The 27,892-nt window shown below is 45.2% G+C and overlaps 5 protein-coding genes across 5 annotated transcripts in view; 3 read left to right on the top strand and 2 right to left on the bottom strand.

The window, feature by feature from the left end:
- LOC126557880 (uncharacterized) overlaps positions 1-27,892 on the top strand; it is a 237,827-nt gene that overhangs the window by 61,404 nt on the left and 148,531 nt on the right. The window lies entirely within an intron of this gene.
- Positions 2,515-9,940, bottom strand: LOC126567095 (bifunctional glutamate/proline--tRNA ligase). The gene is made up of 4 exons (XM_050223327.1): positions 7,949-9,940; positions 7,647-7,865; positions 4,341-6,218; positions 2,515-3,610 (listed from the first exon to the last, which is right to left on the bottom strand). Exons 1-4 carry the CDS (start codon positions 9,938-9,940, stop codon positions 2,516-2,518), a joined length of 5,184 nt encoding a protein of 1,727 aa, XP_050079284.1. The 3' UTR covers position 2,515.
- Positions 11,014-21,920, bottom strand: LOC126556775 (structural maintenance of chromosomes protein 1A). Its single transcript, XM_050212261.1, has 3 exons — positions 21,785-21,920; positions 20,056-21,712; positions 11,014-12,962 (listed from the first exon to the last, which is right to left on the bottom strand). The coding sequence occupies exons 1-3, from the start codon at positions 21,894-21,896 to the stop codon at positions 11,015-11,017; spliced, it is 3,717 nt and encodes a 1,238-aa protein (XP_050068218.1). The 5' UTR covers positions 21,897-21,920; the 3' UTR covers position 11,014.
- LOC126558892 (mitogen-activated protein kinase kinase kinase 7-like) lies at positions 14,955-18,967 on the top strand. The gene is made up of 4 exons (XM_050214975.1): positions 14,955-15,008; positions 18,092-18,498; positions 18,574-18,684; positions 18,762-18,967. Exons 1-4 carry the CDS (start codon positions 14,978-14,980, stop codon positions 18,948-18,950), a joined length of 738 nt encoding a protein of 245 aa, XP_050070932.1. The 5' UTR covers positions 14,955-14,977; the 3' UTR covers positions 18,951-18,967.
- Positions 22,207-23,296, top strand: LOC126559074 (eukaryotic translation initiation factor 4E type 2). Its single transcript, XM_050215179.1, has 4 exons — positions 22,207-22,375; positions 22,526-22,682; positions 22,754-22,876; positions 22,963-23,296. Exons 1-4 carry the CDS (start codon positions 22,359-22,361, stop codon positions 23,290-23,292), a joined length of 627 nt encoding a protein of 208 aa, XP_050071136.1. The 5' UTR covers positions 22,207-22,358; the 3' UTR covers positions 23,293-23,296.

Here is a 27,892-nt window from a genome sequence, read left to right as displayed (position 1 = left end):
CATAGTGTAATAGATATGGTAAGCTCATCAAAACGTACTCAGAAAACTCGGTCCTGGATTACAGTCCATCGCCGAAAGCAGTTTTCCTATGGGTCACGATATTCCACTGTGTCTACAACACTGTGTCTTTGGTCACTGATGAGGTAAGTTCAGCATCCCTAAACGTGCCTCACATTTGCATTTTAGATCCAAGGAACCGATAAGCGGCATCGTTGCATTGAAATGCTATTATTGAATAGGTTAGTTAATTTAATTCAACTTCAGTTTTACAAGATAATTAATTCCTTCTCTTTCTTAGCTTTGAGTTTGTGTTCTTGCATAGTGTATAATTGAGATCTATCGTAATCGTTTATCACGAACCTGCTTCTCTATCGCTCATATGATCGTGAATCTTGGATTGTAGATCTGTTCTACTATTCAAAATGTCCTTAAATTAACTTAAATCATACCGAAAATGGAATTGCCACGCAGAACGTTGCTAATCAAGGGCTTAAATCTTGAAAAAAACCCAACGTTTACCGACAAAAGCCCTTTTTGTACCTAAATGAGTATTCTGATTTCGATTTAAATCATGATTTCGACGGTTGCGTGCAAATTCTTCCCGAAAGGCTTTTTAAATCCAGCATCATTTTAGTTACGACAGTTATTCCTCGATGGAAACATCAGCATTCATCGAACCGTCCATATCTTCCAACTCTTCCGAGCTACCATACACACTGTCGGCAGATTCTAAAGCTTCCAAATCTTCCCCGCCCTCGTCAGACGCCATGTCCAGCTGCAACTGTTCAGCCCTCCTTTGAAGTAGTGCCGCATAGAGTTGATTCAGTACATCGGTCGACTGTGTCAAACGTTTCTCTATCTGCACCAACAGGCAGCACATACACCCAGCATGTGCTGGACAATTAGCAGCCGAATGTACCGGTTCGTTGTCAGTCGCACCAACACGAATGATCCTTCCAGGTGGCCGAATGACGACATGAACATCACCATCACCACCGGTGGAAGTAGCTAAGATTGATGGCACAATATCAGACGTTGTTTGTTCGGGTGGACATAAATCGACCGTTTCAATACACCCGGCAGCCGGTAGTTCCTCAACTCGCACGACTTTTCCTGGTGGACGTACGATGGCCGGTTTCCACACGAATCGAGCTTTATAAGCCGTCGGCGTCATGATGTTACTACTGCAGCTGCAAATGAAACACGTAATTAATTACATTTAACTAGCAGAAAATATGCTTAACTTACGTTTTTCTTAGTCGTACACAAATTGCTGATTACAAGTGTACAAGCCAACTGCGCAGGAAAAGTGGTTTTACTGTGCGTGCCGGCACAATTCGTCCAATGACGCTTTCCGCTTTCCTTTTGTTTACCTTTCTCATGACAACTGTTGCCTATACGCGCCGCTCAAACGTGGCACGCACACTGATGCAGTGTTTTGTTTACACTTTTTATTTGAAATATTTATTATAAAATGTAGTTAAAATGCCTTTCATTTCGTTGGAATTTTATTTAAGGCGATGGCTTGCCAGACATCTTCCCCAACCCCCTGTCTCGTCGGAGGGCCCCACCTAGTTCCTAGTAGGATGCCTAGTACCTAGGCATCCTAGTTGTTGAAGGTTCCGCAGAATGCCAGGACAGAAGGAGAGCCAGTCCCCGGGGTTTCCCCGTAATACTCAGGCTCAGATATTTGGAGAGGTGAGTTACCGTTCGGTACGCCGTGGACGTATTAAGACGGAGTAGAGTATGCAGATCCTATAATGTACTTCAAGCGGAGTCGGATCCATATCACTCATATCAGTGCGATATTGTTATTGAGGAAAATCACTTTTCCCCTGTGTCAGCCAAAGACGCATCCGATGGTACGATGCACGCCTTGATATGAAAAAATGAGCGAGTTGTCGAAGATTTTCTGCAGAAAACCCCTTTTTCGTGGCGCAAAAATCCTAGAATCCTAGAGCGTAGAATAACTGGGCGAAGGGGTGGAGGGATCGGGATGATGGGTTCCACAAAAAGTTGCCCGACTCAAAGACGCATTCAACGATATGCAGAATGCTCTGGTCGGACGAAAACTGAACGATTTATCGTCGATTTCCCACGGGCTATTGTGGTCTTAGAAACACCCGGAAAATTCTGCCAGCAGCATGCCCATGGAAAATCGGTGATAACTCGCTCATTTTTTTCGAATCGGGTGAAGCTGCACATCGTTGGATACCTTTGTTTTTTTTTATTAGAATATGAAATATGTGAACATGGACTCTGCGGATCCTGGTTTTGGGATCCGAGGTATCCAGGATCTTAAATCCTTGATCTTGCTGGCTCAGAGGTATATACAGCACAAATTATGTCACCAGTTAGCCAAAAATAAACACCAAAGATACCAATTTATATACTTGTAGTACGTTAGTTTAGCAATGGTTTGCACACGCATGGACAGATATATCGTTTGTAATTTTAACGTGATCTTTAATTGATCGCACTGTAGTATCTTAATTCGCACAGCCCTTCTGGCCCTTTAGTAGCTTCGTCCGAAGAGTGTGTAGAATTTGGCCACGCGTCCACATGCCGGATGTACACACTTATCCACCTTCGGGTCAATGGTAGCCGGCTGCTCGAACGGGATGCAGAGCGATTTGGCTCCCATCGCCGGTGCACCAGCTTCGGCCTCCGCATCATCACGCGCACTCTCCGCCTTGATGCGATCCTCGCAGCTAATCTCACCACAGAACGGTGCCATGATGATGTTTTTCGCTTCAAGGAACTGCAGAAACTCGGCCCACTGCTTCGTAACCTTGGTGTGCTGGTGCAGGTCACGCTCGGCCCGTTCGTACATGGCGGCGTGGATGGTTTCGAGCAGCTGCGCAAGTGCCACCGTAGCCTCGCCACGCTTGATCGTCTGCTTTGCACCATTGTCCCGACGTACCGCGACAAACTGATCGTTCTGCAGATCCTTAAAGCCGAGCTCGATACGCACCGGCACACCCTTCAGCTCCCAGTGGTTGTACTTCCAGCCAGGTGAGTAATTGTCCCGATAGTCGCCCTCGCAACGAATGCCAGCGCTCACAATCGCCCGTTCCAGCTCGCGGCAACTGTCGTAAAGCCGGCGACGCTCCTCGTCCGTCGTCGTTGCGGTAATGCCGCACGGTACGATCACGGCCTGTATGCAGGCGACGTGCGGTGGCAACACCAGACCCTGGTTGTCCGCGTGCACCATAATCATCACACCGATCGTGCGCGTCGTAATGCCCCACGAGTTCTGGTACACGTACTCCTTCTCCTTCGACTCCGGATGCTCGTACACGATGTCGAACATGCGCGAAAAGTTCTGCCCCAGATGGTGGCTTGTCGCGCCCTGGATAGCGCGGCCCGACGCCGAGATGTACGCCTCGACCGTGGTCGTGTAGTCACCGCCGGCAAACTTTTCCTTCTCCGTCTTCCTTCCCTTCACCACCGGAATGGCCAGCAGGTCGGTGTACACCTTCGCGTACAGATCGAGAATCGTCAGTACCTCCTCGTCCGCTTCTTGCTTTGTTGCGAACGCGGTGTGCCCTTCCTGCCAGAGGAATTCACGCGTGCGCAGGAACGGTTGCGGATGCTTAAACTCCCAGCGCTAATAGCAGGAGGAGCGAGAAAACAAATAAGCAAATTTTAATGAATATTTTAGAGTTTATAGTTGCAAAATAACAAATGGGTAGATAAGTCTGTGTCCTAACCATGATGAAAGGATTTTTTTGTCAATTTCAATTTGTTTACTCGACTTAATTGCATTCGAGAGCGAAGGATCGCCTATAGCTAGGTTGACCAGACGAAATAAGTTTAAAACAGACTGTAAATATAACTTGTTTGAACATACAAATTGAAGAAGGGAAAGTTTATAGAATGGAAGCCTGGATCTGGTCATTCGATCATTTTAAGCCCCTGGAAGCCCATTGGAACATGGAACAGAGGCTGCGGTTCACAATCAATTAAAAGGACGCCTGGTCTGCCTCCTTATAACGATCTTCTATCTTTTCGATGCCTCTTTTTAAATGTAGATTGCCTTTAGCTTCAACATAGCTATCTGTTTCAGCGATTAATCGTTCGATCTATCCTGCTTTACTTTCCTTAATATCGACAAAAATCGACCCGTTATTGTTTCTGATCGATTGTGAGGCACACGCGGCACTCAGTTTTAAGCAACGCTTTGAACCATATCAGAGGTTACTCCACTCAAAACACTATAACTCATCGTATAATCAACTGACCCGCTATCACATTCATATTTGTGTGTTTTAAAAGTTGGCCAACACTGTATATCAAGACATATCTACCCACCTGTTAGATGCCTTTTTCTTACTCACCACAACATTATTCCACTGGTTCAACCGGATCGGCAGATCACGGTACGATTGGATCCACTTGGCATACGCCGGGTACATCACCGTTTCAGACGTCGGACGCACGGCGATCGGTTCGGCCAGCTCGGAATCACCGCTTTTCGTCACCCAGGCGACTTCCGGTGCAAAATCCGCGATGTGTGTCTTTTCGCGTTCGAGCGCCGCCCGTGATACAAAGATTGGAAAGTAACACTCCTTCACACCGAGCCGTGTAATTTCCGCATCGAACCAATTCCGGATTGCTTTCCAGATGGCGAACGACCAGTGGCGCAGGATGTAACACCCCGACACATCATAGTACTCGATCATTTCGCCCTTCGTGATGACCTGCGAGTACCAGTCGGGCAGGTTATCTTCCTTCGTAGCCTCTAGGCCAAGGCGCGTTTGCTTTTTCGGCCCGGTTCCATCGTCCTTGCCGGTGGCAGCTTTTGGCTCCGGTTTTGCCTTTTGTTCCGGTTTCGGTTTCGTTTCCTTCTTGGCCGGTTTCGTCTGCTGACGTCCTCCAGCAGCACCACCGGCGGGAGCATAATCCTTCCCGGTAAGCTTCTTGTATTCCGCTTTCAAATCGAGCAGCAATTTAACGGCCGCATCGATTTCGGACTTTGGTGCGCCACCACTCTTCAGGGACCGTACCGCATCACCTTGCTTTGTAATTTTCTCCACCAACACCTCCTGCTCGGTACTACCGGCCGGACACATGTTTTCCTTCCCTTCGTTAGCGTCCTTTGGAGGGACCACTGTACCCGGCTTCCAGTCTTTGCCTGTCAGTGACTTGTAATCGGCTTTAAGCTTTAACAACAATGCGACCGCCGAGTCAACGGTTGCTTTGTCCGCTTTGTTGCCTTTGAGCGTACGAACGGTGTCACCTTGGGCTGCGATTTGGGTGAGCAAATCGGCCTCTCCGGTTCCGGTTCCAGATGGAGTAGATGCAGTGTTCGATGGTGGTGGTACACAGCCCGGTTTCCACTCCTGACCTCCGGTAGTTTGTTTGTACTGTGCCTTCAGATCAATTAGCGTTTTCACCTGTGCGTCAATATCCGCTTTGGGGGCCTTTTTGCTCTTCAAGTCTCGCACCAGATTACCCTGTGCAATGATTTTGTTGTTGATCGCTTCAGCTGAATCGCCACCAACGTTGCTAGCAATGTTACCGTCGGCCGGTGTTAATGGAATCGAAGGAACGGGAGTTGTTCCAGGTACCGCCGGAGCTGCGCCCGGTTTCCAATCGCTTCCTGTCGTTGTCTTATACTGTGCCTTCAGCTCAAGTAGTGTCTTAACAGCAGCGTCCACTTCAGATTTGGATGCCTTTTTAGCCTTCAAATCACGCACCAAGTTGCCTTGCTCGACAATCTTTGCATTGATTGCATCAGCACCACACGGCGAGGAGGTTTGTTGTGGAGTGTCAGCGACAGCTCCCGGTTTCCAATCGCTTCCCGTTGCGGTCTTATATTGTGCCTTCAGCTCCAACAGTTTCTTAACAGCAGCGTCCACTTCAGCCTTAGCGGCCTTCTTCGCCTTTAAGTCACGCACCAAGTTGCCCTGTTCTACGATCTTCGTATTCAGCGTATTCGCGTCCACCGAAGACTCAACGGATGCTGGTGGTGCAACTACAGCAGTCGCGCCCGGCTTCCAGTCACTGCCCGTTTGAGCTTTGTATTGGGCTTTCAGATCGAGCAACACTTTCACTGCCGCGTCAACATCTACCTTCGCTGCCTTGTCCGCCTTCAACTTCCGTACCTTTTCTCCCTGCTGGGTAATGGAATCGTTGAGATTGGACACGTCCGAGCCAACGTTTGATGCTGTTGCTGCTGCTGACTTAGTCGCGGTTTGTTTCGTCTTCTTACTCTGAATGTAAAGAACGATAAATGGTAAAAGAAATATACCGTGAGTGATTCGTCGACACCGTGGCAAGAAGTGTTTTTTGGGAAATGTTAAGTGTTGCTTTTTTGCTGATAAGATATTTACACACGCGATTACATTAGTGAGAGACACAGTCGCCTACTATGGTGCACCCAACAACCAACGTGTCACACACGAAAGCACGATTGCCACCCTTTCTGACCGATCACCACCGTAAAGCAGCGAAAGTACAGACAACACGCAAACGTTTGCACACACAACAGCAAAAGCATCGCGAGCATAACTTCCCACTCCACCATTCGCTCGACGATTATCGGTTCGCCTGCTTTGATATTAATATTCGCATCGCTTCTTGTGGACAGCAAGCGCGAGCGTGAGTGAACCACGCAACACTACTGCATTAAAAGAAACGGTTCCAATGAAAGCATCCGAGTATTTCCTACGACGTGGAACAGGATAAAGCTCTCCAAGTAAAAAAAAATACATTCAGTGCTCTGAAGGAAAACACTTGAAATCCAGGACACTCTAATTTCATAAAATTGATCATTTTTGTGATTTAAAAAAAAATCTAAGCTTCAACTAAGAATTTTTAACGACTGATTCAAACAAAATAAATAAGTTTTACAGCACAAATATTGCCTATTTTCAAATAAAAATTCTGGTCAGCAAAAAATTGCCTATTACAGCTTTGAAAGTGAAAAATAAAAAGAAAAATGTGTAAAATACTCAACTAAATGCTCTCAGACAGCAAATAGTCTCCTTTTTCTTGAAAATTTTAGGCAAATACGACGATCAGATCAAAAGATATAAGCTTTATAATATGACAAAATACAAACACCCATACATAATGTACGACCTACCCGTGTTAAGTGGTTATAGAAGTTAGGACTAAAAATTGAAAATTGAATTAAAAGTATATTTTTAAAAACAAAAATCTGATTTTTGTTTGTCTACATGATAGAAAAAATGTTTGTCTAGGTATAGCTCTTGTATATTAAATGTTATTGAAAAATAAAAAATGCAAAACATATCCGGTAAATAAAAATAGAATTTAATATCATCAAGAAATGTGTATCAGATATAAAAGTAGAAATAACAATGTTGTTCTAGCTTCAATGGCCGAACAGCAAATTATTGCCGGAAGTCGTATTGCCACGCTACACAACTGTTGTACCGATTAAAGGAGTTGCCAAATGAGTTGTGGACTAAGAATCAATGATCAAAACTCCAAAGCGTAAGAGCACCCGTAATCAATTATTCTATATATTCGACAAGGCTGTCCAAAGCCAGAAATCCCAACCAGTGTTAAAACTTTTTTTTAATCTCCATACAATCTAGTTAAGGACATGACGTTTCGTTCTCCTTTTACCAACTCAAACGGCAATATCGTTTCGTTAAAAAATCGACACTCACCTCACCAGCCACTTCCTTCTTGGGAACGTTTGCGGTTGGAACAGCCGTCACATGGCCATCAGGAATCGCAAACAGTACGATCGGTGTCTCAGCTCCACTAAACTCGCTGGCCGGTTGGTAGGCTTGATCTACCTTGAAGAAACCACGGCGCTGCAGTTGAATAATGTCTCCCTTTCGGAGTTTCTTTAGCTCCGGATCTCCCAGCATTGGAACTTCGGTCTGTGTAAGAAAAACATGCAATTGGTTATGTGATTATTTTTCTCTCTTTCTCTGCCTTCTTCAATGCATACTTCAATACGTACCCTCGTTTGATGACCGATGTAGTTCTTAAAGTCTTCATCCTTCCCCAGCACCGGTTTGCTTATGATATGTTCAAAGTACACGCAGTACGTTGGCGTGTACTGATCCGCCGGCAGCTCACAAAGCCACGTAAGCTTCAGCGTTTTCTTGTAATCCTTATTGTCCAGATTCGGTGTAGCGTCAACCGAAATCGGCACACCATCCGCACCACGATTTACCTTCTTGATCATCAAATTGCCCCAGTTGATGAACGTAGCATTCTCGCCCTCCTTGAGCTCCTTCGCGTCGGCCAAATCGATCAGAACACGGGGCCCATAATGGACCGTTTTCGTGCCAATGTCGGCATTCTTCGGATGTACTGCCGCCTCCATCGTTCCCGGCTGTACGCCCACCACATTCACCGGTATACGGTGGTCGTTTTCGAGGGCTGTATACCGTGGTGCGATCGGGTCGATTACCTTCTTGTTGAAGGCCCATATCTTGTCCCATTCCATGAACACGACCGATTTGCTCGATCCTTGCGCTATGATGAATTCTCGCAAACCTTCCACCGTCATGCCGCGGCGCAAAATGCCGCGCACAGTTGGGAAGCGTGGATCGTCCCACCCATCGACCAAACCTTCGGCCACGAACCACGTCAGCTTGCGCTTCGAAAGTACCGTGTTGGTCATGTTTAGTCGGCTGTACTCCCATATGTACGGACGCCGAAGTCCCAGCGCCTCGATGAACCAGTAGAACTGCTCGTCCCGATCGTGGTACTCCATGGTGCGCAGTGTGTGCGTAACGTTCTCGATCGCATCCACAATCGGACAGGCGAAATCGTACGTTGGGTACACCTTGTACTGTGTACCGGTGCGTGGATGTGGTTCGTTCTTACACCGGTAAATCGTCGGATCGCGCATACACCCGTTCGCTGAGGACATGTCGATCTTTGCTCGCACACAACACTTCTGGCCCGCCTCGGATCCCTTAACCATTTCAGCCCATAGTGACAAATTTTGTTCCGGGGTGTTGCTGCGGTTTTTCGACTCAACACGCTCCTCACGCTCCTTCTTCATCTGTTCCGGTTCCGTGTCGTCCACGTACGCCTTCCCTTCCTTCAGCAGACGGACGCAATAGTCCAGCATCAGGTCAAAGTACTGGGAGGTGTGCGTAAACAGATCCGGCTTGATCTGCAGCATCTCCAGATCCTCCAGGATCACCTGTTCGAAGTGTACATTCTCTTTGGCCGGATTCGTATCGTCGAATCGCATAATCAGCTTGCCCTGGAACGCTTGCTGATAGTACTGGTTCAGCAGGGCCGCTTTAGCGTGGCCGATGTGCAGATAGCCTGATGCTTCCGGTGGAAATCTTACCACCACCTTACCCATCTCGGCACCGGGCAGATCGACGAACTTGCCCTGTTCGCGCTTACCACCGTCCGCACCCTTCTCCGGACTCGATTCCTTCCCCTTTGCCGCAGAAGCTGTGGCCGCGAGCAGTTCATTTGCATGCTTTTGGAGCGCTTCCTTCGTGCAAGGTTGTGCCGAAATTAGATTGTACCATCGTTGCACGTGCATCGGAAGGCCGATCTTTTGCAACTCATCGTACCGAACGTACAGCTCGTTAAACACGGCCAAATCGGCGATGGTAAGATGATTGGCCACCAGGTACGTTAGCGGACCGAGACATTTGTTCAGATATTTCAACTCATCCGCCAGATTCTTCTCCATCGACAGTGTGTACGTTAGCCAGTGATCGATCTGCGTCCGTTCGATTGGTGTGGCACCGTACAGGCGAAAGGAGGGTGCCACTCTGGCCAACGCTCGCAGCACATCGTTGTTGGTGATGCAAGCCAACGTACGGGTTGAGTACGAGATGGACGTTTCGTTACCCCACCGTACCTCGATCGGGTACGACGGACGCAGCAATTCCGCTGCGATGAGTCCACCTGGATGGAAAATTTCGTCAGCAAACGGTGCACCTATTTTTATGACCAGCCAACTGTCCCGCATTAGCGTCAGCAGTTTCGGCCCCGTTACTTACCAACCGCTGCATTCGTTTTGGAACACACAAATGTTGATACCATGTTGAGTGGAGCGTAGAAATTCCGTTTTTCCAGATCAAGTTCGACTGTGGTCCAACTTCACCCCGAAACAAACAGCCGGCACATATGAAACGTGTTTGCGTGTGAAAAAATTGGCCAGCTCCTTTGACGTCTGCATTGAATCGTCCGCAAAACGATGTGTTTATAGCATGCGTGTGACTTCTTCACTTTTGTTGCATGTTGCATGGCAACGATCACTGCAACGACTACCCAACAGACAATTATAACGGTTGTCCCAGCCATTTCATTCATAAATTGCATATATTTAAGATAGTTTTCAAACTTTTTGGTACAAAAAATATCTATCTGCATATCGGTCTGATCTTCTGCTTCTTCGTCATCTTTTTCTAATGTTGGTTCAGTTTTTACAGCGTGAACATAGCTGAAATGTAAAAGCCTTTGTACACTAACCGAGATCTCCAAACGAATACTCAAAACGCTGAAAACTTGATATTAAAAAAGTTTCGGTTCATGTACCAGAGTTATTTGTATCGCATCATGCTGTCTTTCTCTTCAACTGCGGTCCCCCATAGACATTTTTTCCGGGTTTTCAGCTCAAGGAGCGGAAAACTTGTTGACGTAATGTTTCCGGTAACTCCCCTTTCAACCGATTTTTTTTACAGTCAGATCCGAGCTAAAAAAAATTAACTTGCTCGATCACCATGTCCGCCCAATCTCAGGCCACGGCTCGGGGCGGGTCTGTTGGGTAACAGCAAACTGGATTCTTCTCTTTATTTCATATAGCAGATTGGTATATTTATAGCTAATCGTTTATTTAATACTCCTCTCTTTTACATAATTCCATTCATGATAAATTAATCGTCCGCTTTTCAAAATATGTCCCACAGATGAAAACCGTAATCGTCTCTGTGTAAAAAAGTTAGGAAGCAAATCGCCTCGCACCGAACCCCTCCTCCCCTACCCACTACCATACCTACTTAAGCAGAACATACCTACGAATAGCAATAGCGGAATATTTGTTCTAGTACTCATTACGATGCTCGTACTGTTCCAAATCAAAGAGCAATGTTTGCGATACGAGACAATCGGCCGGATTCGGACAGATACCGATCAGTACATCAGCGTGCGAGTAAAATTCCTCCTTCAGCGAGATCACGATCGTCTGTAGGTTGGTCGTTTTTTCACGTATATACGACGCCACCTTCCCGATGTTCGTATTGTCGAGAGCCGCATCAATTTCGTCCAGCACGAAAAATGGTGCCGGCTGGAAACTGTGAATAGCGAACAGCAGTGCAAGTGCGGCAATCGTTTTTTCACCACCGCTCAGATTGCTCATCGGCTGGAAACGTTTGCCAGGAGCAACGCAATTGTAGTTAATGCCATCGAGGTACGGTTCTTCGGGGTTGTCTGGGCCGAGGTACGCCTGGGCAGCCTCATTTCTTGACAACTGTTTGTAGATGGCGTCGATCGCATCGGAGATGTGATTACAGCAGTTGGTGAACAGTGTACAGCGTTCGTTTTTCACCTTTTCGAATGCTGCCTTTGCCTTTTTCGCCTTTTTACGGGCCACTTCGAACTCTTCGTTCGTCGATTGGATTTTTTCCGTCACCCGATCCAGCTTTTGCATCGCTTTCATGTTGGGCGTTTGAATCTTTTCGAGCGTGTCCAGCTTGGCCTGCAGTTCCTTCGCTAGCATATCGCCGCTCTTTTTAATCTGATCCGGATCGGACAGATTCTTTAGATGATGTTCGAGCTTCCGGTAATCTATTTCGATTCGGCTTTCACGCTCATACGCTGACCCACCGCCCGTACCGTCGGCAGGGTTGTCTCCACCCTGTCCAACACCTGTCGGCTGCGCTGTCTGCTGTTGCCCGATGTCGTCCATAGAACCTTGCAAAAGCGGTATCTCAATCGCATCCATTTTGGCCTGCATTAATATGTTGTGGCGCTTGCTTTTCATTGTTTCCATTCGAGAATCTATGTTAGCAATGCTTTGCTGAATTGCGGCCAGTTCCTTGGCCAGTGTCTGTACTTCCCGCCTAGCCTTTGCTACTTCTTCCTCCTTCTGATCGGCCTTGATTTTGTGGGCAGCTTTCTCCTGCTTCATCGATTCTATCATATCTTTATCCTTCTGTAACTCTAGGCGCTGTCGAGCTTCCGTTTGCTTGTAAGTCTCCAATGAATCCTCGTCATCCTGCACCGCCCTTTCCCAACGCTGCACATTTTTCGACGTATCCTTCGACCGTTCAAACTCCAGATTGTTGTTAATGCGATCGATCTGTTGTTCAAATTCGGCCCGCTTCTTTGCACGTTCCTGCTGCAGTACCAGCTCACGCTCCTCGAACTGGCGTATGTTGGCTACTCCGATGCGTGCACAAAACTCTGCGTACACATCGTCCTCTACGTTGTTCATGTTTTCCTTGATGTCCTGTATCTTCAAGTCGCGCTGCTGCATTCGTCGCTCAATTTCGCTTATTTTCGGACCAATCTGATCCAGCTGACGGGTAAAATCTGCCAACTGCCTGTCATACTCATTAATATTCTTTTTCGACGTTTCCAGATCATTTTGGCTGTACTTGAGTCGATTTTCCAGCCCACGTATTTGACTTTCTACCGTCGTTAGCTCACCCTGGCGACGAGTTTTTTTCATCACCTCTTTCAACTCCTCGGTGAACTTTTCTTTCTGCAGCTTCAACTGTGCCATATGCTTTTCGTCCCACCGCTTGGCCTTGCGGGCCAGATCGTGGCTGCCGCCCGAGATAATGCCCGACTTCTGGTAGAACGTACCATCCAGCGCCAATGCATCGTACCGGCTGCGGTCGATTTCGTACGCCACCTTCATCGCATCGTCCGGTGTCTCGCATACGAGTGCATTGTTCGTAGCAAACAGGACGGCCGGTTCGATTTCCGGTGGACTGAACTTCAACACATCGTAAATCAGCTTCACATTTCTTGGCTCTGCAATGTTCCTAAAAATAGAAGAAACAAATATTAATAAAATATCCTTTAAAAAACAAAAAAAAATCTTTTGTTCAAATATTACACACTAATTTTGTTCAAATTAAATTTTAAACTTTTTTGTCGCGCAACACACGCAAGCGCTTGACCGATGCCGCGCAGCGACTTCAAACGCATGCCTTCTCTTTCACGCATCGCAAACCCCTCCGTTTGACGTTGCCCGCTGTCATGTGTTGACAGTTTTTCTCTCGGTGATGACAAAAGGAAAAATATTTAGCATAGCCGAAGCGTAACTACACAAAAAAGAGGAGCAGCGTTTAGTTATTGATTGAGAAATACGATAAAAACAATTGTACCGCGCATCAGCGTTAGATTCTGTTCTATGTGACGTTCTTCCCGACGTATTTCATGTGACTCTAGCTGGTGGTCAGTGGCTGGATTGTGTTTGCCATTATAGCTAGCAGCACGTTCGGACGGACACCCATTCTCGTCACTTCGCCCAAAACTGTACGGTGAATGAAGAGAATAGTCTAGATTCGAAGCCAGCAGCATAATAATAAGCGAAACGTAACACGCATCCATACGAGCAATGTCCAGGGAGCAGAACAATCGAATGAACAATGTGCTACCGCCCTTCGTTACTGCAATAGACATCAACGAAATTGAACAGATTGCAGTAAGCAATGGCTGCGCGAGTGCAAAACCTCTTCATCTCAAAACACAACAATAACATCGTCTGAAACAACTTTTTTCTTTGTTGCAGACCGTCGGTAAAGGTTCCTACGGGACAGTTATTAAAGCCAAATGGAGAAACAAATTCGTCGCCGTCAAGTACCTGGAGTCACACTCCATTACCGAACACGCATTTACCGCGGAAGTGAGCCATCTTTCCCGTGTGGCCCATCCTAACATAATCGAACTGTACGGAGCATGCACGGAATCACCACACGTCTGTCTCGTGATGGAGTACGCCGATGGTGGCTCACTCCACAAAGTGTTGCACTGCAGACCACGGCCCGTATACACAGCCGCTCATGCAATGAGTTGGGCGCGGCAGTGTGCTGAGGTAAGCATACCATATCAAATACAAATTTTGTTTTGCTAATGAAACGGACTGTCGGTTGCATTGATTTCTCCTAAGGGTGTTGCCTATCTGCACGACATGACACCCCGGCCCATGATCCATCGCGATCTGAAACCACCAAATCTGCTGCTGGTCAACAATGGAACCGTGCTTAAGATTTGTGACTTCGGTACGGTTACGGACAAATCGACGCTCATGACCAACAACAAAGGCAGTGCCGCCTGGATGGCGCCGGAAGTGTTCGAGGGTTCGTCGTACACCGAAAAGTGTGACGTGTTTAGCTGGGGCATCATCCTGTGGGAGGTGATAGCGCGTGAACAACCGTTCAAACACATAGACACATCGTATGCGATCATGTGGCGCGTGCACCGCGGTAGCCGGCCTCAGCTGATCGAGAACTGTCCGAAACCGATAGAACAGTTGATGAAACAGTGCTGGGACAAGGATCCGATCAGACGTCCCTCGATGAAAGAGGTGGTCAGTGTGATGAATGAACTGTGCAAGCTGTTTGTGGGTGAAAATGAACCAATCGGTAACGAGTTCCTACCCGAAGATGAGGTAACAGACGACAGAGGGAGTAAAAGATATTGTTTAGAACTTACTGATAATATGCGTTCTTACAAACACAGGATGACTCGTATAGGTTGGGCTTTCCAAGCGAGAGCAACATTTCGGAAAGCATGGACAACGGACTAGACACAAACAATAGTCACTCGGGAACGATTACCAACAACAACAACAACAACAACAACAACGGTACGGTGCAACGGATACGGGACATGCCGAGGGATAGTCCAATGAGAAATGTGTCACCAAGCGTAATGCAGCCTCTACACATCGAAGTGAATCCGGTAACAAGAAGACTAGCGATTAGAACCACTACCTTCTTAAATCGATTAAACACGTACCGCAACATTTCTCTCATTGTAGTTTGACCAACCGATGGATCTCGGAAGCGGTGTCCTTCATCCAGGTACGTACTGTGCGAAACAGCAGTTATCTACGAAACGGAATAATGTCGTCTCAAAGGGTAATAATTAAAGGCTCAGGAAGTAGTCGATTTAATACTCCTTTGTGAAGATCTTCATTTGATCCTTGCAAAGATTACGTTCCTTTTAGGCTATTTAAACACATTTTTTAGCAAAGTACATGTCAAACAAAAGTACTTGGTTTTTAGACTAGAGCTAGTTCACTAGTTTTCCTCTGGTGCTTCTTCTTGTTCTTGACATAACGACCTTATATTTTAAGCCTATCCGGCCATCTAGTGGCTTACGAGGCTTACTAATTTCACCTACTTGGATAGTCAGTCCATACTACTGAGGAACGGCATGGATGGGATTTGAACACCGGTCTTCCCTTGTGAAAACCGGCGCCATTGTCGCATCACCACCATCATTCCTTATTAAGATCAGCAATTTTTTTTTTCGTCAGCCTTACGTACAGGAAGACAATCCGGATGAGATTTAATACCCACTCAAAGGCGGATCTTCCTATAAGTGGACTGAGCGGCAGAGTAGGCCCGCGACACGAAAGGGACCATGAGCTGAAACCAAAAAAAAATTGGTTGTTGTAAATGCTGGCGGATGGAAGGGGCCCCCCGATGGCTTCCTTGAGGGATTCCCCACTCCCGCTCAACACTTTTGGTCAATTCGCCTTTACTCTTCGGTTACAGAATATTGAATTACAAGGCCCTCCAAGAAAGGGCCCCAAAACCATTTCAGCTTAAGACCTCGGAATATCTAAATACGCCTGTGTATCCACTCCTGGCTAGCCCTTCAAACTTATTCTGTTTCTCCCTACGTGGACAAACTCTTGAGCCTGCGCTACTTGCCACGCATATGATACTACGCTTCCGGATAGCTTCACTGTTAAATTCGGAATGCACGTGCTGCATTGGTCTGATCCCCTAACCCGTAATAACGCAACCGCCATTGCGCAGTACAGTTTGCGCAGTGGTCGTTGCCCCCCAAACAAATGAAACGCGTGATATTATAAGGAAACCACCATCGTCTCGAGTTTGATGATTATACGGCCTCAAATTCGTTCCTTCGTCGTGACTCATACCGTTCGAAATTTTCCATCTGAGCATGCGGCACACAGCCAGTCGGGCTTTACGGAACACTCACTTATAAACACACACACACATACGTACGTGCCCCTGTGGGTCGGGTACGGCGGAAAACCCCTATCCCGAAATATAACGCGGCAAAATAGCAACCACACGAAGGGATGGTAGGTGTGTAATACAAGCTGCGGAAAAATTACTCATACCTATTTTTAGCGGTATGTAATTTATTTTTTGTTTTCAAACCGTCACCCCAGGCCTCCCCCAACATCAAGCAAAGAGCGTCTTGCTGGTTCTGGTTTGGATATGCGGACACACGGACCAGCTGCAAACCATCCCGAGATTGATGCGCAGCATTCGAAACGGTGCTGTGCTGTGCCTGGCGGCGGCGAATAATGAGGGATTTTCCGATCTGCTGATATTTATATTTTCCCTGCACTTGCCGGGAAGAGAAGCAGATAGTTTACCACTACCACCACCCGTGGTCCTTGGTGTTGACCACACATATTTTGCGGTACCTATACCAACATCCCCAATAATATTATAGAAACTGTAAAATGTACACTGACGAGAGGTGGAACATTCCCTCCATGGCACCCCACCCCCCTCTTCCGACACGATCACACCTTTATTTCGTTCTGCAGTCTCAGTCACTCTCGGACGACTCATTTCCTTGTTGTATTTGAGACCAGCGCTATATACTCATGCGCTCAAAATTTCCACGAAATATGACCTACACACAAACACACATTGCGCTGCTCCCTCTCCTGGTGGTAGGAAAAACGCGGAGCACAGACAAACACGAGATTTTTCCGAAAGTGGTTCTTCGCTGCTGACTACACCTAGCTTCAATTGAATCGCGCATCCTATCCGCGTACGGTGTTGCTTTCAAGAGCTACCTCTGCATTCTAACTTAGAGGATCAAATAGATAGTGGACGAAAACAAATAGTTTCTTTTTTGTGAATTTAGCACAACCGACACAAAAAACGGGAGCTTGGTGTAGTAGAAACAAGCGCACATAATTCTTTCACGTGCAGTAGTGATCAATGATAAAAAAGTGACAAGATCGTTTTTTAGTCACACCAGAGCACAGTAAAGGGAGAGAAAGAGCGACAAACGAACATGATAAAGCAAAAGATCCCGGGATCCCAGACAAACTGCCCTTAAGTTACCCACAATGTTATCGTACACATTTTATTGCCCTTTGTGAAACGACGCAATCCGTGAAGTGAAGAAAAGGGATTCTCACAAGTGAAACGGTCAGGAATCATCCTTCCAGGGTGGTGGAAAACGCCAAACGCAACGACAAATTTACTCCACACATAAAAGAGTCAGCAGCAAAATCTGCTTGCTCGTCACGATTAATCATCCGCCTGACACAGAACGGGTGGTGTTGGTTTCGTTCCGAATTGCTGCGCTCCTTCCTCGAGCTCTAAGCATCATCACCTCCGTAGGAGATTTGTGTTTATTATTCTCAGCAATGAACTGCGCAACGGAAAGAGATTTCGTACTGAAGGCTGCAGTGTGAATAATATGTGACGAACGACGGGGGGACACAGAATGGGGAAAAAGTAATCGAGTGAGATATCTGGTGGCTAGTATAAATACACTTAAACCAATCAGCGCCACATCTCTAGAGCCCTCGATTTTCAACTGCTGCTTACGCGAAAGGGCACTCTCCGAGGAGGCCAATTGTGCGTGCGTGCTAGAGGTTTTGGTACTATTTGTCATCGGGAACTGTTACAGAGCCAACTGGTCAAAATGTGCGACAGTGTAACTTCCACGGTCATATCATCTTCTAACGCTACCAATACGCTACAAAGCTGTTGGATTGTGTACAGTACGTATAACCTTGGCACCTGCTCACCGCTTTTAGTGACATTTTCAAACGTTTGTTACGTTGTTTTTGCGAATAATTTTCACACAATAACGAGTGGTTCATAATTTGATTTGTTGTTGTATTATGATTTCTTATATGCTTCCCATACAGCCAACCACCAGGGCACAGAAGGATTGACCGTCACGAAATGTACCAACGCTCCGATGGATAGTGTTAGCAGCATCAATAGTTCCATCACGTTTGGGAACCCAACAGTACCAGGCAGCATCATATCAGCGGCCCATCAACAACATGATCCCGGCAGGAATGTGACAAAAATTGCTGCTCCCGGGAATGCCGATGTGGACGCCGACGACACAGAAGAAGTGGAACGGAGGGGAGGTGTTAGTGATGGAAGAGGAGAACGTAACAGCACGAAGCAAAACGAAGCCGCCCTCAGTGACACATTGTACAGTATTTTAGATCCAAACCTAAGACCCCTAACGCCGGTGCCAAACAATCCACTGTCGGAGCAAATACACAACGAACACAAGCTGTTGGTGCAAAAATATTTTGAGGTAAAGAGTAAAATCCCTATCTGCCGAGGAATCGCGAAAATTACAATTCCTCCTGACGCTTTATCTCATTCGCAGTTTGAAACACAGATCGTCACCAGCATGGCGCAACGGGAAATGCTGCAAAACAATATGATGCCGGAAGAGTTGCAGTTAAAGAAGGCCTACATTAAGCGGCTCGAAGAACGAGTAAGCAAAAACAGCATCAACTAACCATAATCTAACGGAGATCCTAATATATCTGTTTTCAAACATCTCCCCATCAGGAAGCACTGCAAAAGTTCAAAGCAAATCTACAGAAACAGCTGAACGACAAGAACCGACAGCAACAAGCGAGACATCAACAACAGCAGCAAGTATTGCTGCATCCGCCACCACTAAACCGACAGGAATCAGACTCCGAATGGGTGATAATACAACCGGCGGACACTAGAACCAAAGACAGACAATCATAATTAGATCCTTTAGGATGCTCTTTCTTAAAACGACTAGGATTAATAAATACTGTGCTAATTACAAATCGAATCCCCAGGAGATTCATCGAGTTATTAATGAGATTGGAATCTTGGTATCATCTGTACCATGTACAAGAGGGAAAATAAGCTACAGTGGCATCAGTCAGTCTTAAATACCGTTTACAAGATATTCTCCATAATACAGCAAGATCGACTCGTCCCATACGTAGATGAAATAGTTGGAAATTGCCAGAGAGGATTCTCTGAAACGGTAAATCTACCACTGATCAGAACTTGGAGAAGATGGCGGGGCAGCAGCACCACTCTTTTCATCCATTCAGCTGCTTAGAGGCCTCTGACGATACCTTAGCCAGGTTAAAACTGTACGAAGTGATGATAAATTGGGGCTGGCCTGTCTACTCTTCAACCTAGCGCTAGAGAGGGCCATCCGCGACTTAAAGGTGCCAAACTTCGCGGACTATCTTCTACAAATCAATCCAGATCCTGGCATAGGCTGATGACAGATATCTTTGGTTTAAGGTTCTTCCACGTAGAGGAAGCTTATATGAGAATCGAGCAGCAAAAACTAAATTGATAGTGGCAGAAATCCCGACACATGCAGAGGTGACCGCACCAGTCGAGGGTGCGGTCGTACACACTTCACCTATCTCGGGATACGCCTCTGAGACATGAACTCTAACCAAAACGATCGAAACCCACTTGGCCGCGTTCGAAAGGAATCTTCCTTTCGAACGGAAAGGCAAGGAAAGGCTCAGAACGAGTATTGGCCCCGTACGTGTGGAAGGACGCAATGGAGGAGCCGATCACTATCGTACAGCGCATTAGACTCGCCAGGCTCCGGTGAGCTGGTCATGTCATTTGCATAACACCGGACGAACCAGTCCGCAAAGCCTTTTTATGTCGTCCACATGGACAGGAAGACATGGTAGGCCTTGTGAGATGGTAAAAGGCCAGAAAGGTTCATGATAATGACCTGACAGACGGCGGCGCTGGACTGCGAGCGGTTTAGAGGATTTCTGATAAGAGACGCCGCTAAGTTAATTGCGAATCGTGTGCATTGTTGTGTTATGTGGTGCGCACTTACCTGAGACGCTCTTTGAGCGGTTTCTTCTGAATGTAATCAAGCGGCAGGAACGTTTCCACGTCCAACATTTTCTCCTTTAGTATCTGAATACAGCGGCGGGCCGTTTTCTCCGTGTCCACAATGATCGCTTCCATGTACTTGCCCAGCACCTTCGTTACCGCCACGTTGTAGCGCTTGTGGGTCGGCTGACACATGTTGATCATGCGATCATAAACGCCCGGCACTTCCAGCTTAAACAGCTCAACCACTTCCTGCTTCTTCTTGCGCCGAGCATCTTCGTGTTTGTCGATTTTTGCATCACCCAGCTGTTCGCGCACATTGTCCAGCTCGGTTTGAATCTCGTGAATGCGCACCTTCGAGGTGCCTACGTCCTGGCTCAGTTCCGCCTTGATGCGTCCCTGTTCCTCCAGCCCCGCCTTGCTAATTTTGATGTGATCGATTAGTTTTTCTTGGCGCTTGAGCGCTTCATTCTTTTCCGATTCAATCTTTTTATAATTCTCCTCGATCTGGGTCTTCTTGTTGATTTCGCTGTCAAGCAAATCCTGGTCTGATTTTTGTTCCCGATTTACCGAATCAAGATGGATCAGATGTTTGCCGGACGTAGCGTCCGCTTTCTGCTTCAACCGGTCGTACTCCTGGACCAGATCTTGCTCGAGATGGACATTGCTGCCACGCTTCTTCGATTCACCGGCCACCTCGTTTTCAAATGCCGCACGCTTCATCTCCACCTCGTGCAGTTCATCCACCAGCTTTTTTATGTCGGCCTGGTGCGCTTCATCGGCTCGGCGTGCTTGCTCGAGCGTTTTCAATGCTCCGTCAAGCTTTTTCTGGGTGTGCATTACCTTTTCCTTCGCTTTAATGAACATCGGGTGACGCTTGCTCATTTCTGCCTCTACCTCACGTATTTCCTGCTCCTTTTTGGCCGTTTCGCGAGACATCTTGCCAGCCTCTTTCTTTTTATCCTTCAAAACTTCGTCCGCTTCCTCCTTTCGCTTTTCGATGATGTTTAGCTCTTGCTGTTTGCTGATTTGATCTTCCTTCAAGCGTTTCGATTCTTTCTCATTGTGGAACAGACGGAACAGCTGATAGTGGACCTGCTTTTCGCTACATTCTTGCTTGAGGCTCTGATATCGATCGGCTTCTTGCTTTTCCAGTTTCGCTTCCTTGCGTTCGGCAGCGATACCCTTTTTCTTCTGATAGGTAAATTGTGTTTCCTCTTCGGCCATTTGCATCTCGTGCTTTAGACGATTGTATTCCTCCTTCAGCAAACCCGATCCGCTGATCTCCTCGAACAGTGCGGTACGTTCCTTCGCATTCTTGATCGCAATGGTTTCTACCGCTCCCTGGAATACGAGGAAATTCTTCGCCTTCACATTGATGCCTAGCTTCTCTAGCTCCGCCAGGTAGTGCTGGGGAGTCACGACCGAACCGTTGATACGATACTCGGAGGACGCATTAATGACGGATCGTTGAAACGTTTTCTCGACTTCACCTTCCGTTTCGCTCGTGATGATAAATCTCGCCATCACCGATGCACGGTTCGAGATGGGGCGCCCAATCGAGGCACCGTTTATGAGTTCCGTTAGCTTCCGAACACGGAGACTGCTCGTTTTCTCCCCCATCACAAAGCTGATAGCATCCATGAAGTTAGACTTTCCTGCAAATGACAAGGATGATGTGGAAATAAAACATAGTGGTTTGCACGCAACAAGAACAATCTGCCGCTTACCAGATCCATTGGGGCCAATAACAGCAGAAAAACGCTTCAACGGTCCAATCGTTGTGCGTCCCCGGTAGGACTTGAAGTTTTCCACTTCGATACACTGCAAAAAAGCCGACATTTTGCCTTGTTTTCTACCTTCCCTTTAGGTTGAACGTTTGGGCATACACGTCGAGGACGAAAACTTTCAGCCGTTTCGTTCATAAATCGGCTGAAACGCACAGAAAACACCTATTATGTGAGACCACCAAACAACACAGCACAGAAAAGTTGTATGCGTCAATATGGCGCCTCCGAGCTTCTTGCCAAACTGCTGTAGCGATTGACAGTTAACTGTTCGAAAAATGCCCAAAACACACACCCACACACACGCACCTCGAATTGCGAAACCTTTCGTGTGACAGTTCGAATTGTCTGCCCGAAACGTCACTGCGCCGAACGTCACGAAAACACCTCGTACATTGAACAGCAGCACAGCAAAAAGCAAAAGCGCAAAGCGAAGCATTGCAGCAAAACATTCTGTGATAACGTGAATAATTATACAAACCAGTTGCATTCTGTTTAATACGCTGGGTCTCAAAATATGTCCAACAAATACGAGTGAGTATCGGCCGGTACGGTAAGCACCGGTATCAAACAGTGCATTCCATTGCGTTCTAGCAACAACAACCTTCTGCCAGAAACCGGAAGATGCGTATAGGCATGCAAGGAAAGCACAAACCTTTTGACCAATGTACTTCTGTTCCCCAGAATCAGACCATATGCTAGCGACAGTGACGACAGCGGAGATGAGGTCGCAGACATTGATGTGGACAAACTCGAACCGCTTGAAGCTGGACCCGGGGAACATAAGCTACAGTACACCTACTGTTTATGGTTTGGCAAAAAGGGATCACATAGAGCGGCGGTACGGTGTTTTCCACGATTGCGGGACTGCTACCGGATTGTACTAATCTGTGCCATCACTATTATTTTCAGGAGTACGACAAATCTCTACATTTGGTCGGCCGATGTGCCAGCGTTGAGCAGTGGTGGTCCCTGTACTGTCACCTAATAAAACCTACTAGCTTGAAACCTTACCGAAGGTTACACTTGTTTAAGGTAAGCAATTAAAGAGCATTGCGATTGCGATGTACAGTTTGCGCAACAGAAATACATTATTTTCCCCCTTAATTATTCACTCACAGAGTGGCATCAAACCGATGTGGGAAGATCCGAGCAATGCCAAGGGCGGCAAATGGGTTATCCGGCTGAAAAAGTCCAAGATAGATCGGGCCTGGGAGAACGTGTGCATGGCGATGCTAGGGGAGCAGTTTCTGGTGGGGTCAGAAATTTGTGGCATCGTCCTGTGCACGCAGTACCCCGAGGACGTCCTTTCGGTGTGGAACCGGACGGCTACCGATACGGTTAGCACCAATCGCATTCGGGACACGCTGCGGCGCATACTAAACCTACCTCAATCGCAGCACATCGAGTACAAACCGCATGGCGACAGTCTGAAGTTTGTGCCAATCTGAATCTGCCGTCTGTGCAGTAGACACAGATAGGGGCACACCACCAACAACCACTTCCAAAGTCTGATCGTGTAGACTTTCACCACCACCACAGCACATATTTCGAAGTTTTGTTTCGATCGTTTACCCCTCTTTGTTCCATAGCTCGAGAAAATAAAATTGTGCGATGATCCATCAACACAACCACGCCATCTTCAGCAGAGGCAGCAACCATTTTTCCTACAATAAACTTTCGTATATTAATGATTCTATACAAACATTAAATGCACGATGATTGTGCGTCGAGTAGTGATTATACCTCGGGTTGATGACTGGAAAACATAACTAGCGGAAGGCAACCAAATGAGTTTGCATAGTTGTTTGTACCTGTGGATGTAGATATAGTATACCAAATTGCATAAATAATAGTCAGTTTATCTCACTTCTACCGTCTTTTTTCTGCTGATTAACAAAATTGTCGTCTCATCTTATGATATTTCAACCTTTAACAGGTTGAAAAAAGCAAAGTAACCACATATCCAAAAAAGCAAAATTGTGAATTACATGACAAATTTGAGATGAACCGGCGTTGAGTCATGAAAACAGCTCGAAAAATGATTATTTTTTCATTAAGAACAATTTAAAAATAAAATAACTTAGGGCAAAAGAACCACCCCGCTATTTAGGGGCATAAGTGTCGAGCACACTTTTCGCTGATTTTAATGAGAGTTGAAACGCCCATGAAACGTTCATATTGTCATCCACAAATACGAGAGAATGGTAAATTGGAATTAACTTCCCGATCGATTGAATCCCAGAATCAGGTTCGTATTTTTTCCATTATAAGGGGTCACAAATGCTCTAAAATGCTAGACCAAGGAGTCAAATCCTAATACCGGTAAGGAGCTATGTTCTGGTCAAAAAACTTGCTTAAGTAAGATACAGCATAAATTACCTAACGTGGCGCACTTGCCCCAATATCCGCTAACTCGTGCGGAAATTGATGTTATACACCGGATGCAAAACAGTTGAAAACAATTGAACAATTGACGAATTTAATCAATTTAAAATGCTCTACAAAAAAAACACAGTCATCTCCATTATTCCAGCACACATTTCGCTCGTTATACTTCGGGTTTACGATTACTAAACCTAGTTTATTCTTTCGAGATTGTTTGAATTCTCAATTCACAATGTTCACGTAATTAATCGTTAATAAATTTAAAACTTAAAAGTAAGTTTACAAACAAAATTCTTGATTTTGTCATTGATGTGAGGTAGATAACAAGTATTATTATTACATTACTACGTTTCCTGTTTTTTGTTGTTGTTGTTATTTGTATTGTTAATACACCGCCTTAAACAAATCGGAATCGGTCTAGAGCACACACACACACACACACACATGTCGGTATATGGGTACAGCGCATAAAAAATGATATTAGCCAAAAGATATTTTAGTTTTTGAAAAGCAATACTCCTTCCTTTCTCTATAGTAACTCTCTCTTTTAATGGATCAACCTTTTCTCGTTTTTTGTGTAATAATTGTGTATACTGAAGGCCTTCAAAAATGTTTTCAACAAACTAAAAATACAAGCAAAACAACAAAAAGCAATTAAAAATGGAATGTGTTGTGTTACACCGTTTTGGTTGTTTTACTGCTGGGTTGCTGCTTGTCTGTTGCCTGTTGAATCATTTTGCGATTCTTTTGGTAGCTACATTTGTGTCCACAATAGAACGCAAATACTAAAGGAAAAGTTACATTCATTCCTACCGTCCTCCTCTCCGCTAATCCTTGGTGCCCTTCTACCTTTATTTTCCTTGTAACTGTCTCTGCTCTCTGCGGAATATTTTCCTTGTTGAATGTATCCTTTGTATACTTTTCTGTGTTCAGGTATTTATAGTATTTCAAATCTTGACTCTATCGCTTGTATCTGCATCGCGCTTTTTCCAACAATTGGCTTGACAGTACGTAAACTTTTTTATGCGTTTTAGATATGTTCTCTGGTTTTAACTTTTTGTGTATTTGTGGCAGTACATTCTTCGTCTCTTTTGGGGGGGGGGGGGGGGGCAGATAGTTATGAATGAGTGTGTAGTGCTGTGCTGTTTTTCTCTTTTGCTACACATGTGTACACATATGCTCTATTACGTGTTTCATCTGGAACTAGGCAGATACTCGATAATCTATTGCTTTTAGGTTTTTGCTGCTGTTGTTTCAGGGAACTCGCGTTCTCCCTCGCTCTTTCTCTCTCCCTCAATCGTTAGAATAAATAATAATACATGAAAACAACATTATTTCGTACACACATAGCCGTGCGTTCTTGCATGCCTTCTAAACAGATTCCAATGAATGTATTACAATCGACTGCGGCACGGTATAGAACAAAGTAAAAATGGTAACTTTGGAAGTTGTGAAAGTGTGCAGTCAATGTTGGAATTATGGAAGTGTGTTTGTGTGTATGTATTTGCTTATGCTTCCGCACGTGCTGAGGATGTTTAGTTGCATGGAAATAGAATAGCCAATTTTTTGTGTGTTACTTTAATAGACTCGCGCGAACAGATTTGGCAAGCGTACTCTAAACACTTCTACAGCCATCATTTTAACTAAACGATCTTCAACATTGTGCTGAAGGGATAAAAAATAAATACGTAGTTAATGTTTATAACAAAATTTCATGGATTTGCTCGGAAAAGTGTGCACCAGAAAACAGCAGCATGTTTTAAGCAGCCAATATTATTCAATGTGTGGTTCTTTTGCTCTAATTAATTTTTAAAAATTAGATATGATACTGTCAAAAGCACGTGTTCCTCTTCTGTAAGCAACTAATTTTTTACGCCTTACACTCTAAACAAAAAACAACAAAATTCGGCGTACGTTCAATGGCCTCGCGCGTAGGTCTGTAAACTTACACCGGCATTTTAAACAGTTCCCACTAATCGTACTCAATTACTTGCTACAATCCGTGCCCAATGAGGAGCACAAATTGTTGGCTGCTCAACTGTTCAGAAATAATAAAAAAGTAATAATACGAGCAAAAAACGAACTACACAAAAGTAGAACAAGATTCGAAGTTTTATACTTGTAGCAGGTATAAAGCGGCCATCAGTAATGTAGCAATTCTTTATCACTTTAATGTACTTGAACGACTTTTCCCTACTGCTGTTCTTTATATAGGCCGTAACGATCTGTTCAGGTTATTTTTTGACAAAGAGTGATTGTAATAAGATGTAAAGACGATGTGGGATATTTAAAATACGAATGTTGTGTACCTCACACGTTCATCCTCATATTCATGTTCCGATAAGCCATGTGACTTGCCAAGTAAGAGTCATCCAGTGTGAGAAAACAAAACCATATAGAAAAAAGAAACAAAACACAACAGTGCCTGTAATACCCTGTGTTGCTACTACGTGTCGCTACTATGGTCTGCTTTTGCTTCTTCGTCTAGTATGCATCACACCAGTACTCGTATAATATATGTGTGTGTACGTTTACTACACGCTAGTAGTAGTACGCCATTGTTTTGACAGCTTTTGTTAATTCATCATTTTCTCTCTCTCTCTCTCTCTCTCTCTCTCTCTCTCTCTCTGTTTTCATTTACTCATTTTTTGCCGCCGCCAGGATAGAATAATATAGTTTTTTTGTTTTGTTCGTTTGTTCATGTTTACATTAGATATCGCTAGGGTTATGCTCTTACTTGCTACTATTTATAAGTCAGGTACCCAGATTATTCTTATTTCATTACATCGTCGGTCAATTTAACTGTTTTGCGGTTTTGTTTGCTTTCTTTTTTGTTCGTTCTTGTTGTTTTGCATTGGCATACGTTGTGTGTGTGTGTGTGTGTGTTTGTTTGTTTGCTTAACCCAAAAAGTTGGGTTGCGAGAAAGAGGAAGGGAGAGAGTGTGTGGTGTGTTTAATAATGTTTTGTTCTTAAAGACTGAGTCTGTTCAGTTCCGGTCAACAAACGAAAAGATTTTTGTTTCAAAGCATGAAATTGATAAAAAAAAGTCAAAAAAATATGAGGGAAAAAGAAAGTAATTGTATTGGTGGCGCATATGAGGAATCCCTACAGTTTGTTACAACAAAACGTACGTTAGGCATAAATAAATATCATAAGATTATGATAGGGAGGCGTACGTAGTAATATAAACATTTCGTATTTTTTTAAAATAAACAATTTTGCTCACCCAAGGCCCCAAGATATGCTAACCGGTAAGAAAAACAAAAGGATGGATGGAGAAGACGAAGAAGTACATTAGTGATAAGCGGCAGAAAATTAATGGACATAGGGATTACTATATGTGTGAATCTAAATACATATTGGCATTTACATTAGTGCATAACTGCTAGTGTTTTGTTCTTTGGTGGGACGATGAGATTATTACACAGGTGTATAAAATTAGACCATTAACATTACTCATTTTCGCTGCCTTCCCGATTACATCGGTCAGCTACAGTTCGGTTAAATTTCTTACGGTTCTTACGGTTACCATTCGCTTTCTTCACTGAAGAATGGCGCAACCACTACAAATACAGCTGCTGGTATCAATGTAAGTAATGCAACATTCATATACCCTCGAGTAACTTCGAGTTAGTTGTAAACGTTATTTGGCAACAAAGTAA

The sequence above is a fragment of the Anopheles maculipalpis genome, chromosome 2RL (assembly GCF_943734695.1).
Source record: "Anopheles maculipalpis chromosome 2RL, idAnoMacuDA_375_x, whole genome shotgun sequence".
Classification (NCBI taxonomy): Eukaryota; Metazoa; Arthropoda; class Insecta; order Diptera; family Culicidae; genus Anopheles; species Anopheles maculipalpis.
The sequence above is the reverse complement of the archived record's forward strand: the minus strand, read 5'-3'. Positions and strand labels throughout refer to the sequence as shown.

Coding starts and splice junctions, on each gene's coding strand:
- LOC126567095 (XM_050223327.1), bottom strand. CDS start 9,940: ATGCGGGACAGTTGGCTGGTCATAAAAATAGGTGCACCGTTTGCTGAC. Junction 7,866..7,948: donor ACATCGGTCATCAAACGAGG/GTACGTATTGAA, acceptor TTTCTTACACAG/ACCGAAGTTCCAATGCTGGG. Junction 3,611..4,340: donor ACCAGTGGAATAATGTTGTG/GTGAGTAAGAAA, acceptor TCCTGCTATTAG/CGCTGGGAGTTTAAGCATCC.
- LOC126558892 (XM_050214975.1), top strand. CDS start 14,978: ATGGATCTCGGAAGCGGTGTCCTTCATCCAG. Junction 18,499..18,573: donor TGGTGCAAAAATATTTTGAG/GTAAAGAGTAAA, acceptor TCTCATTCGCAG/TTTGAAACACAGATCGTCAC. Junction 18,685..18,761: donor TTAAGCGGCTCGAAGAACGA/GTAAGCAAAAAC, acceptor TCTCCCCATCAG/GAAGCACTGCAAAAGTTCAA.
- LOC126556775 (XM_050212261.1), bottom strand. CDS start 21,896: ATGTCGGCTTTTTTGCAGTGTATCGAAGTGGAAAACTTCAAGTCCTAC. Junction 21,713..21,784: donor TATTGGCCCCAATGGATCTG/GTAAGCGGCAGA, acceptor TGTCATTTGCAG/GAAAGTCTAACTTCATGGAT. Junction 12,963..20,055: donor CCGCTCAAAGAGCGTCTCAG/GTAAGTGCGCAC, acceptor TTCTATTTTTAG/GAACATTGCAGAGCCAAGAA.
- LOC126559074 (XM_050215179.1), top strand. Junction 22,683..22,753: donor AGGGATCACATAGAGCGGCG/GTACGGTGTTTT, acceptor TATTATTTTCAG/GAGTACGACAAATCTCTACA. Junction 22,877..22,962: donor GAAGGTTACACTTGTTTAAG/GTAAGCAATTAA, acceptor ATTCACTCACAG/AGTGGCATCAAACCGATGTG.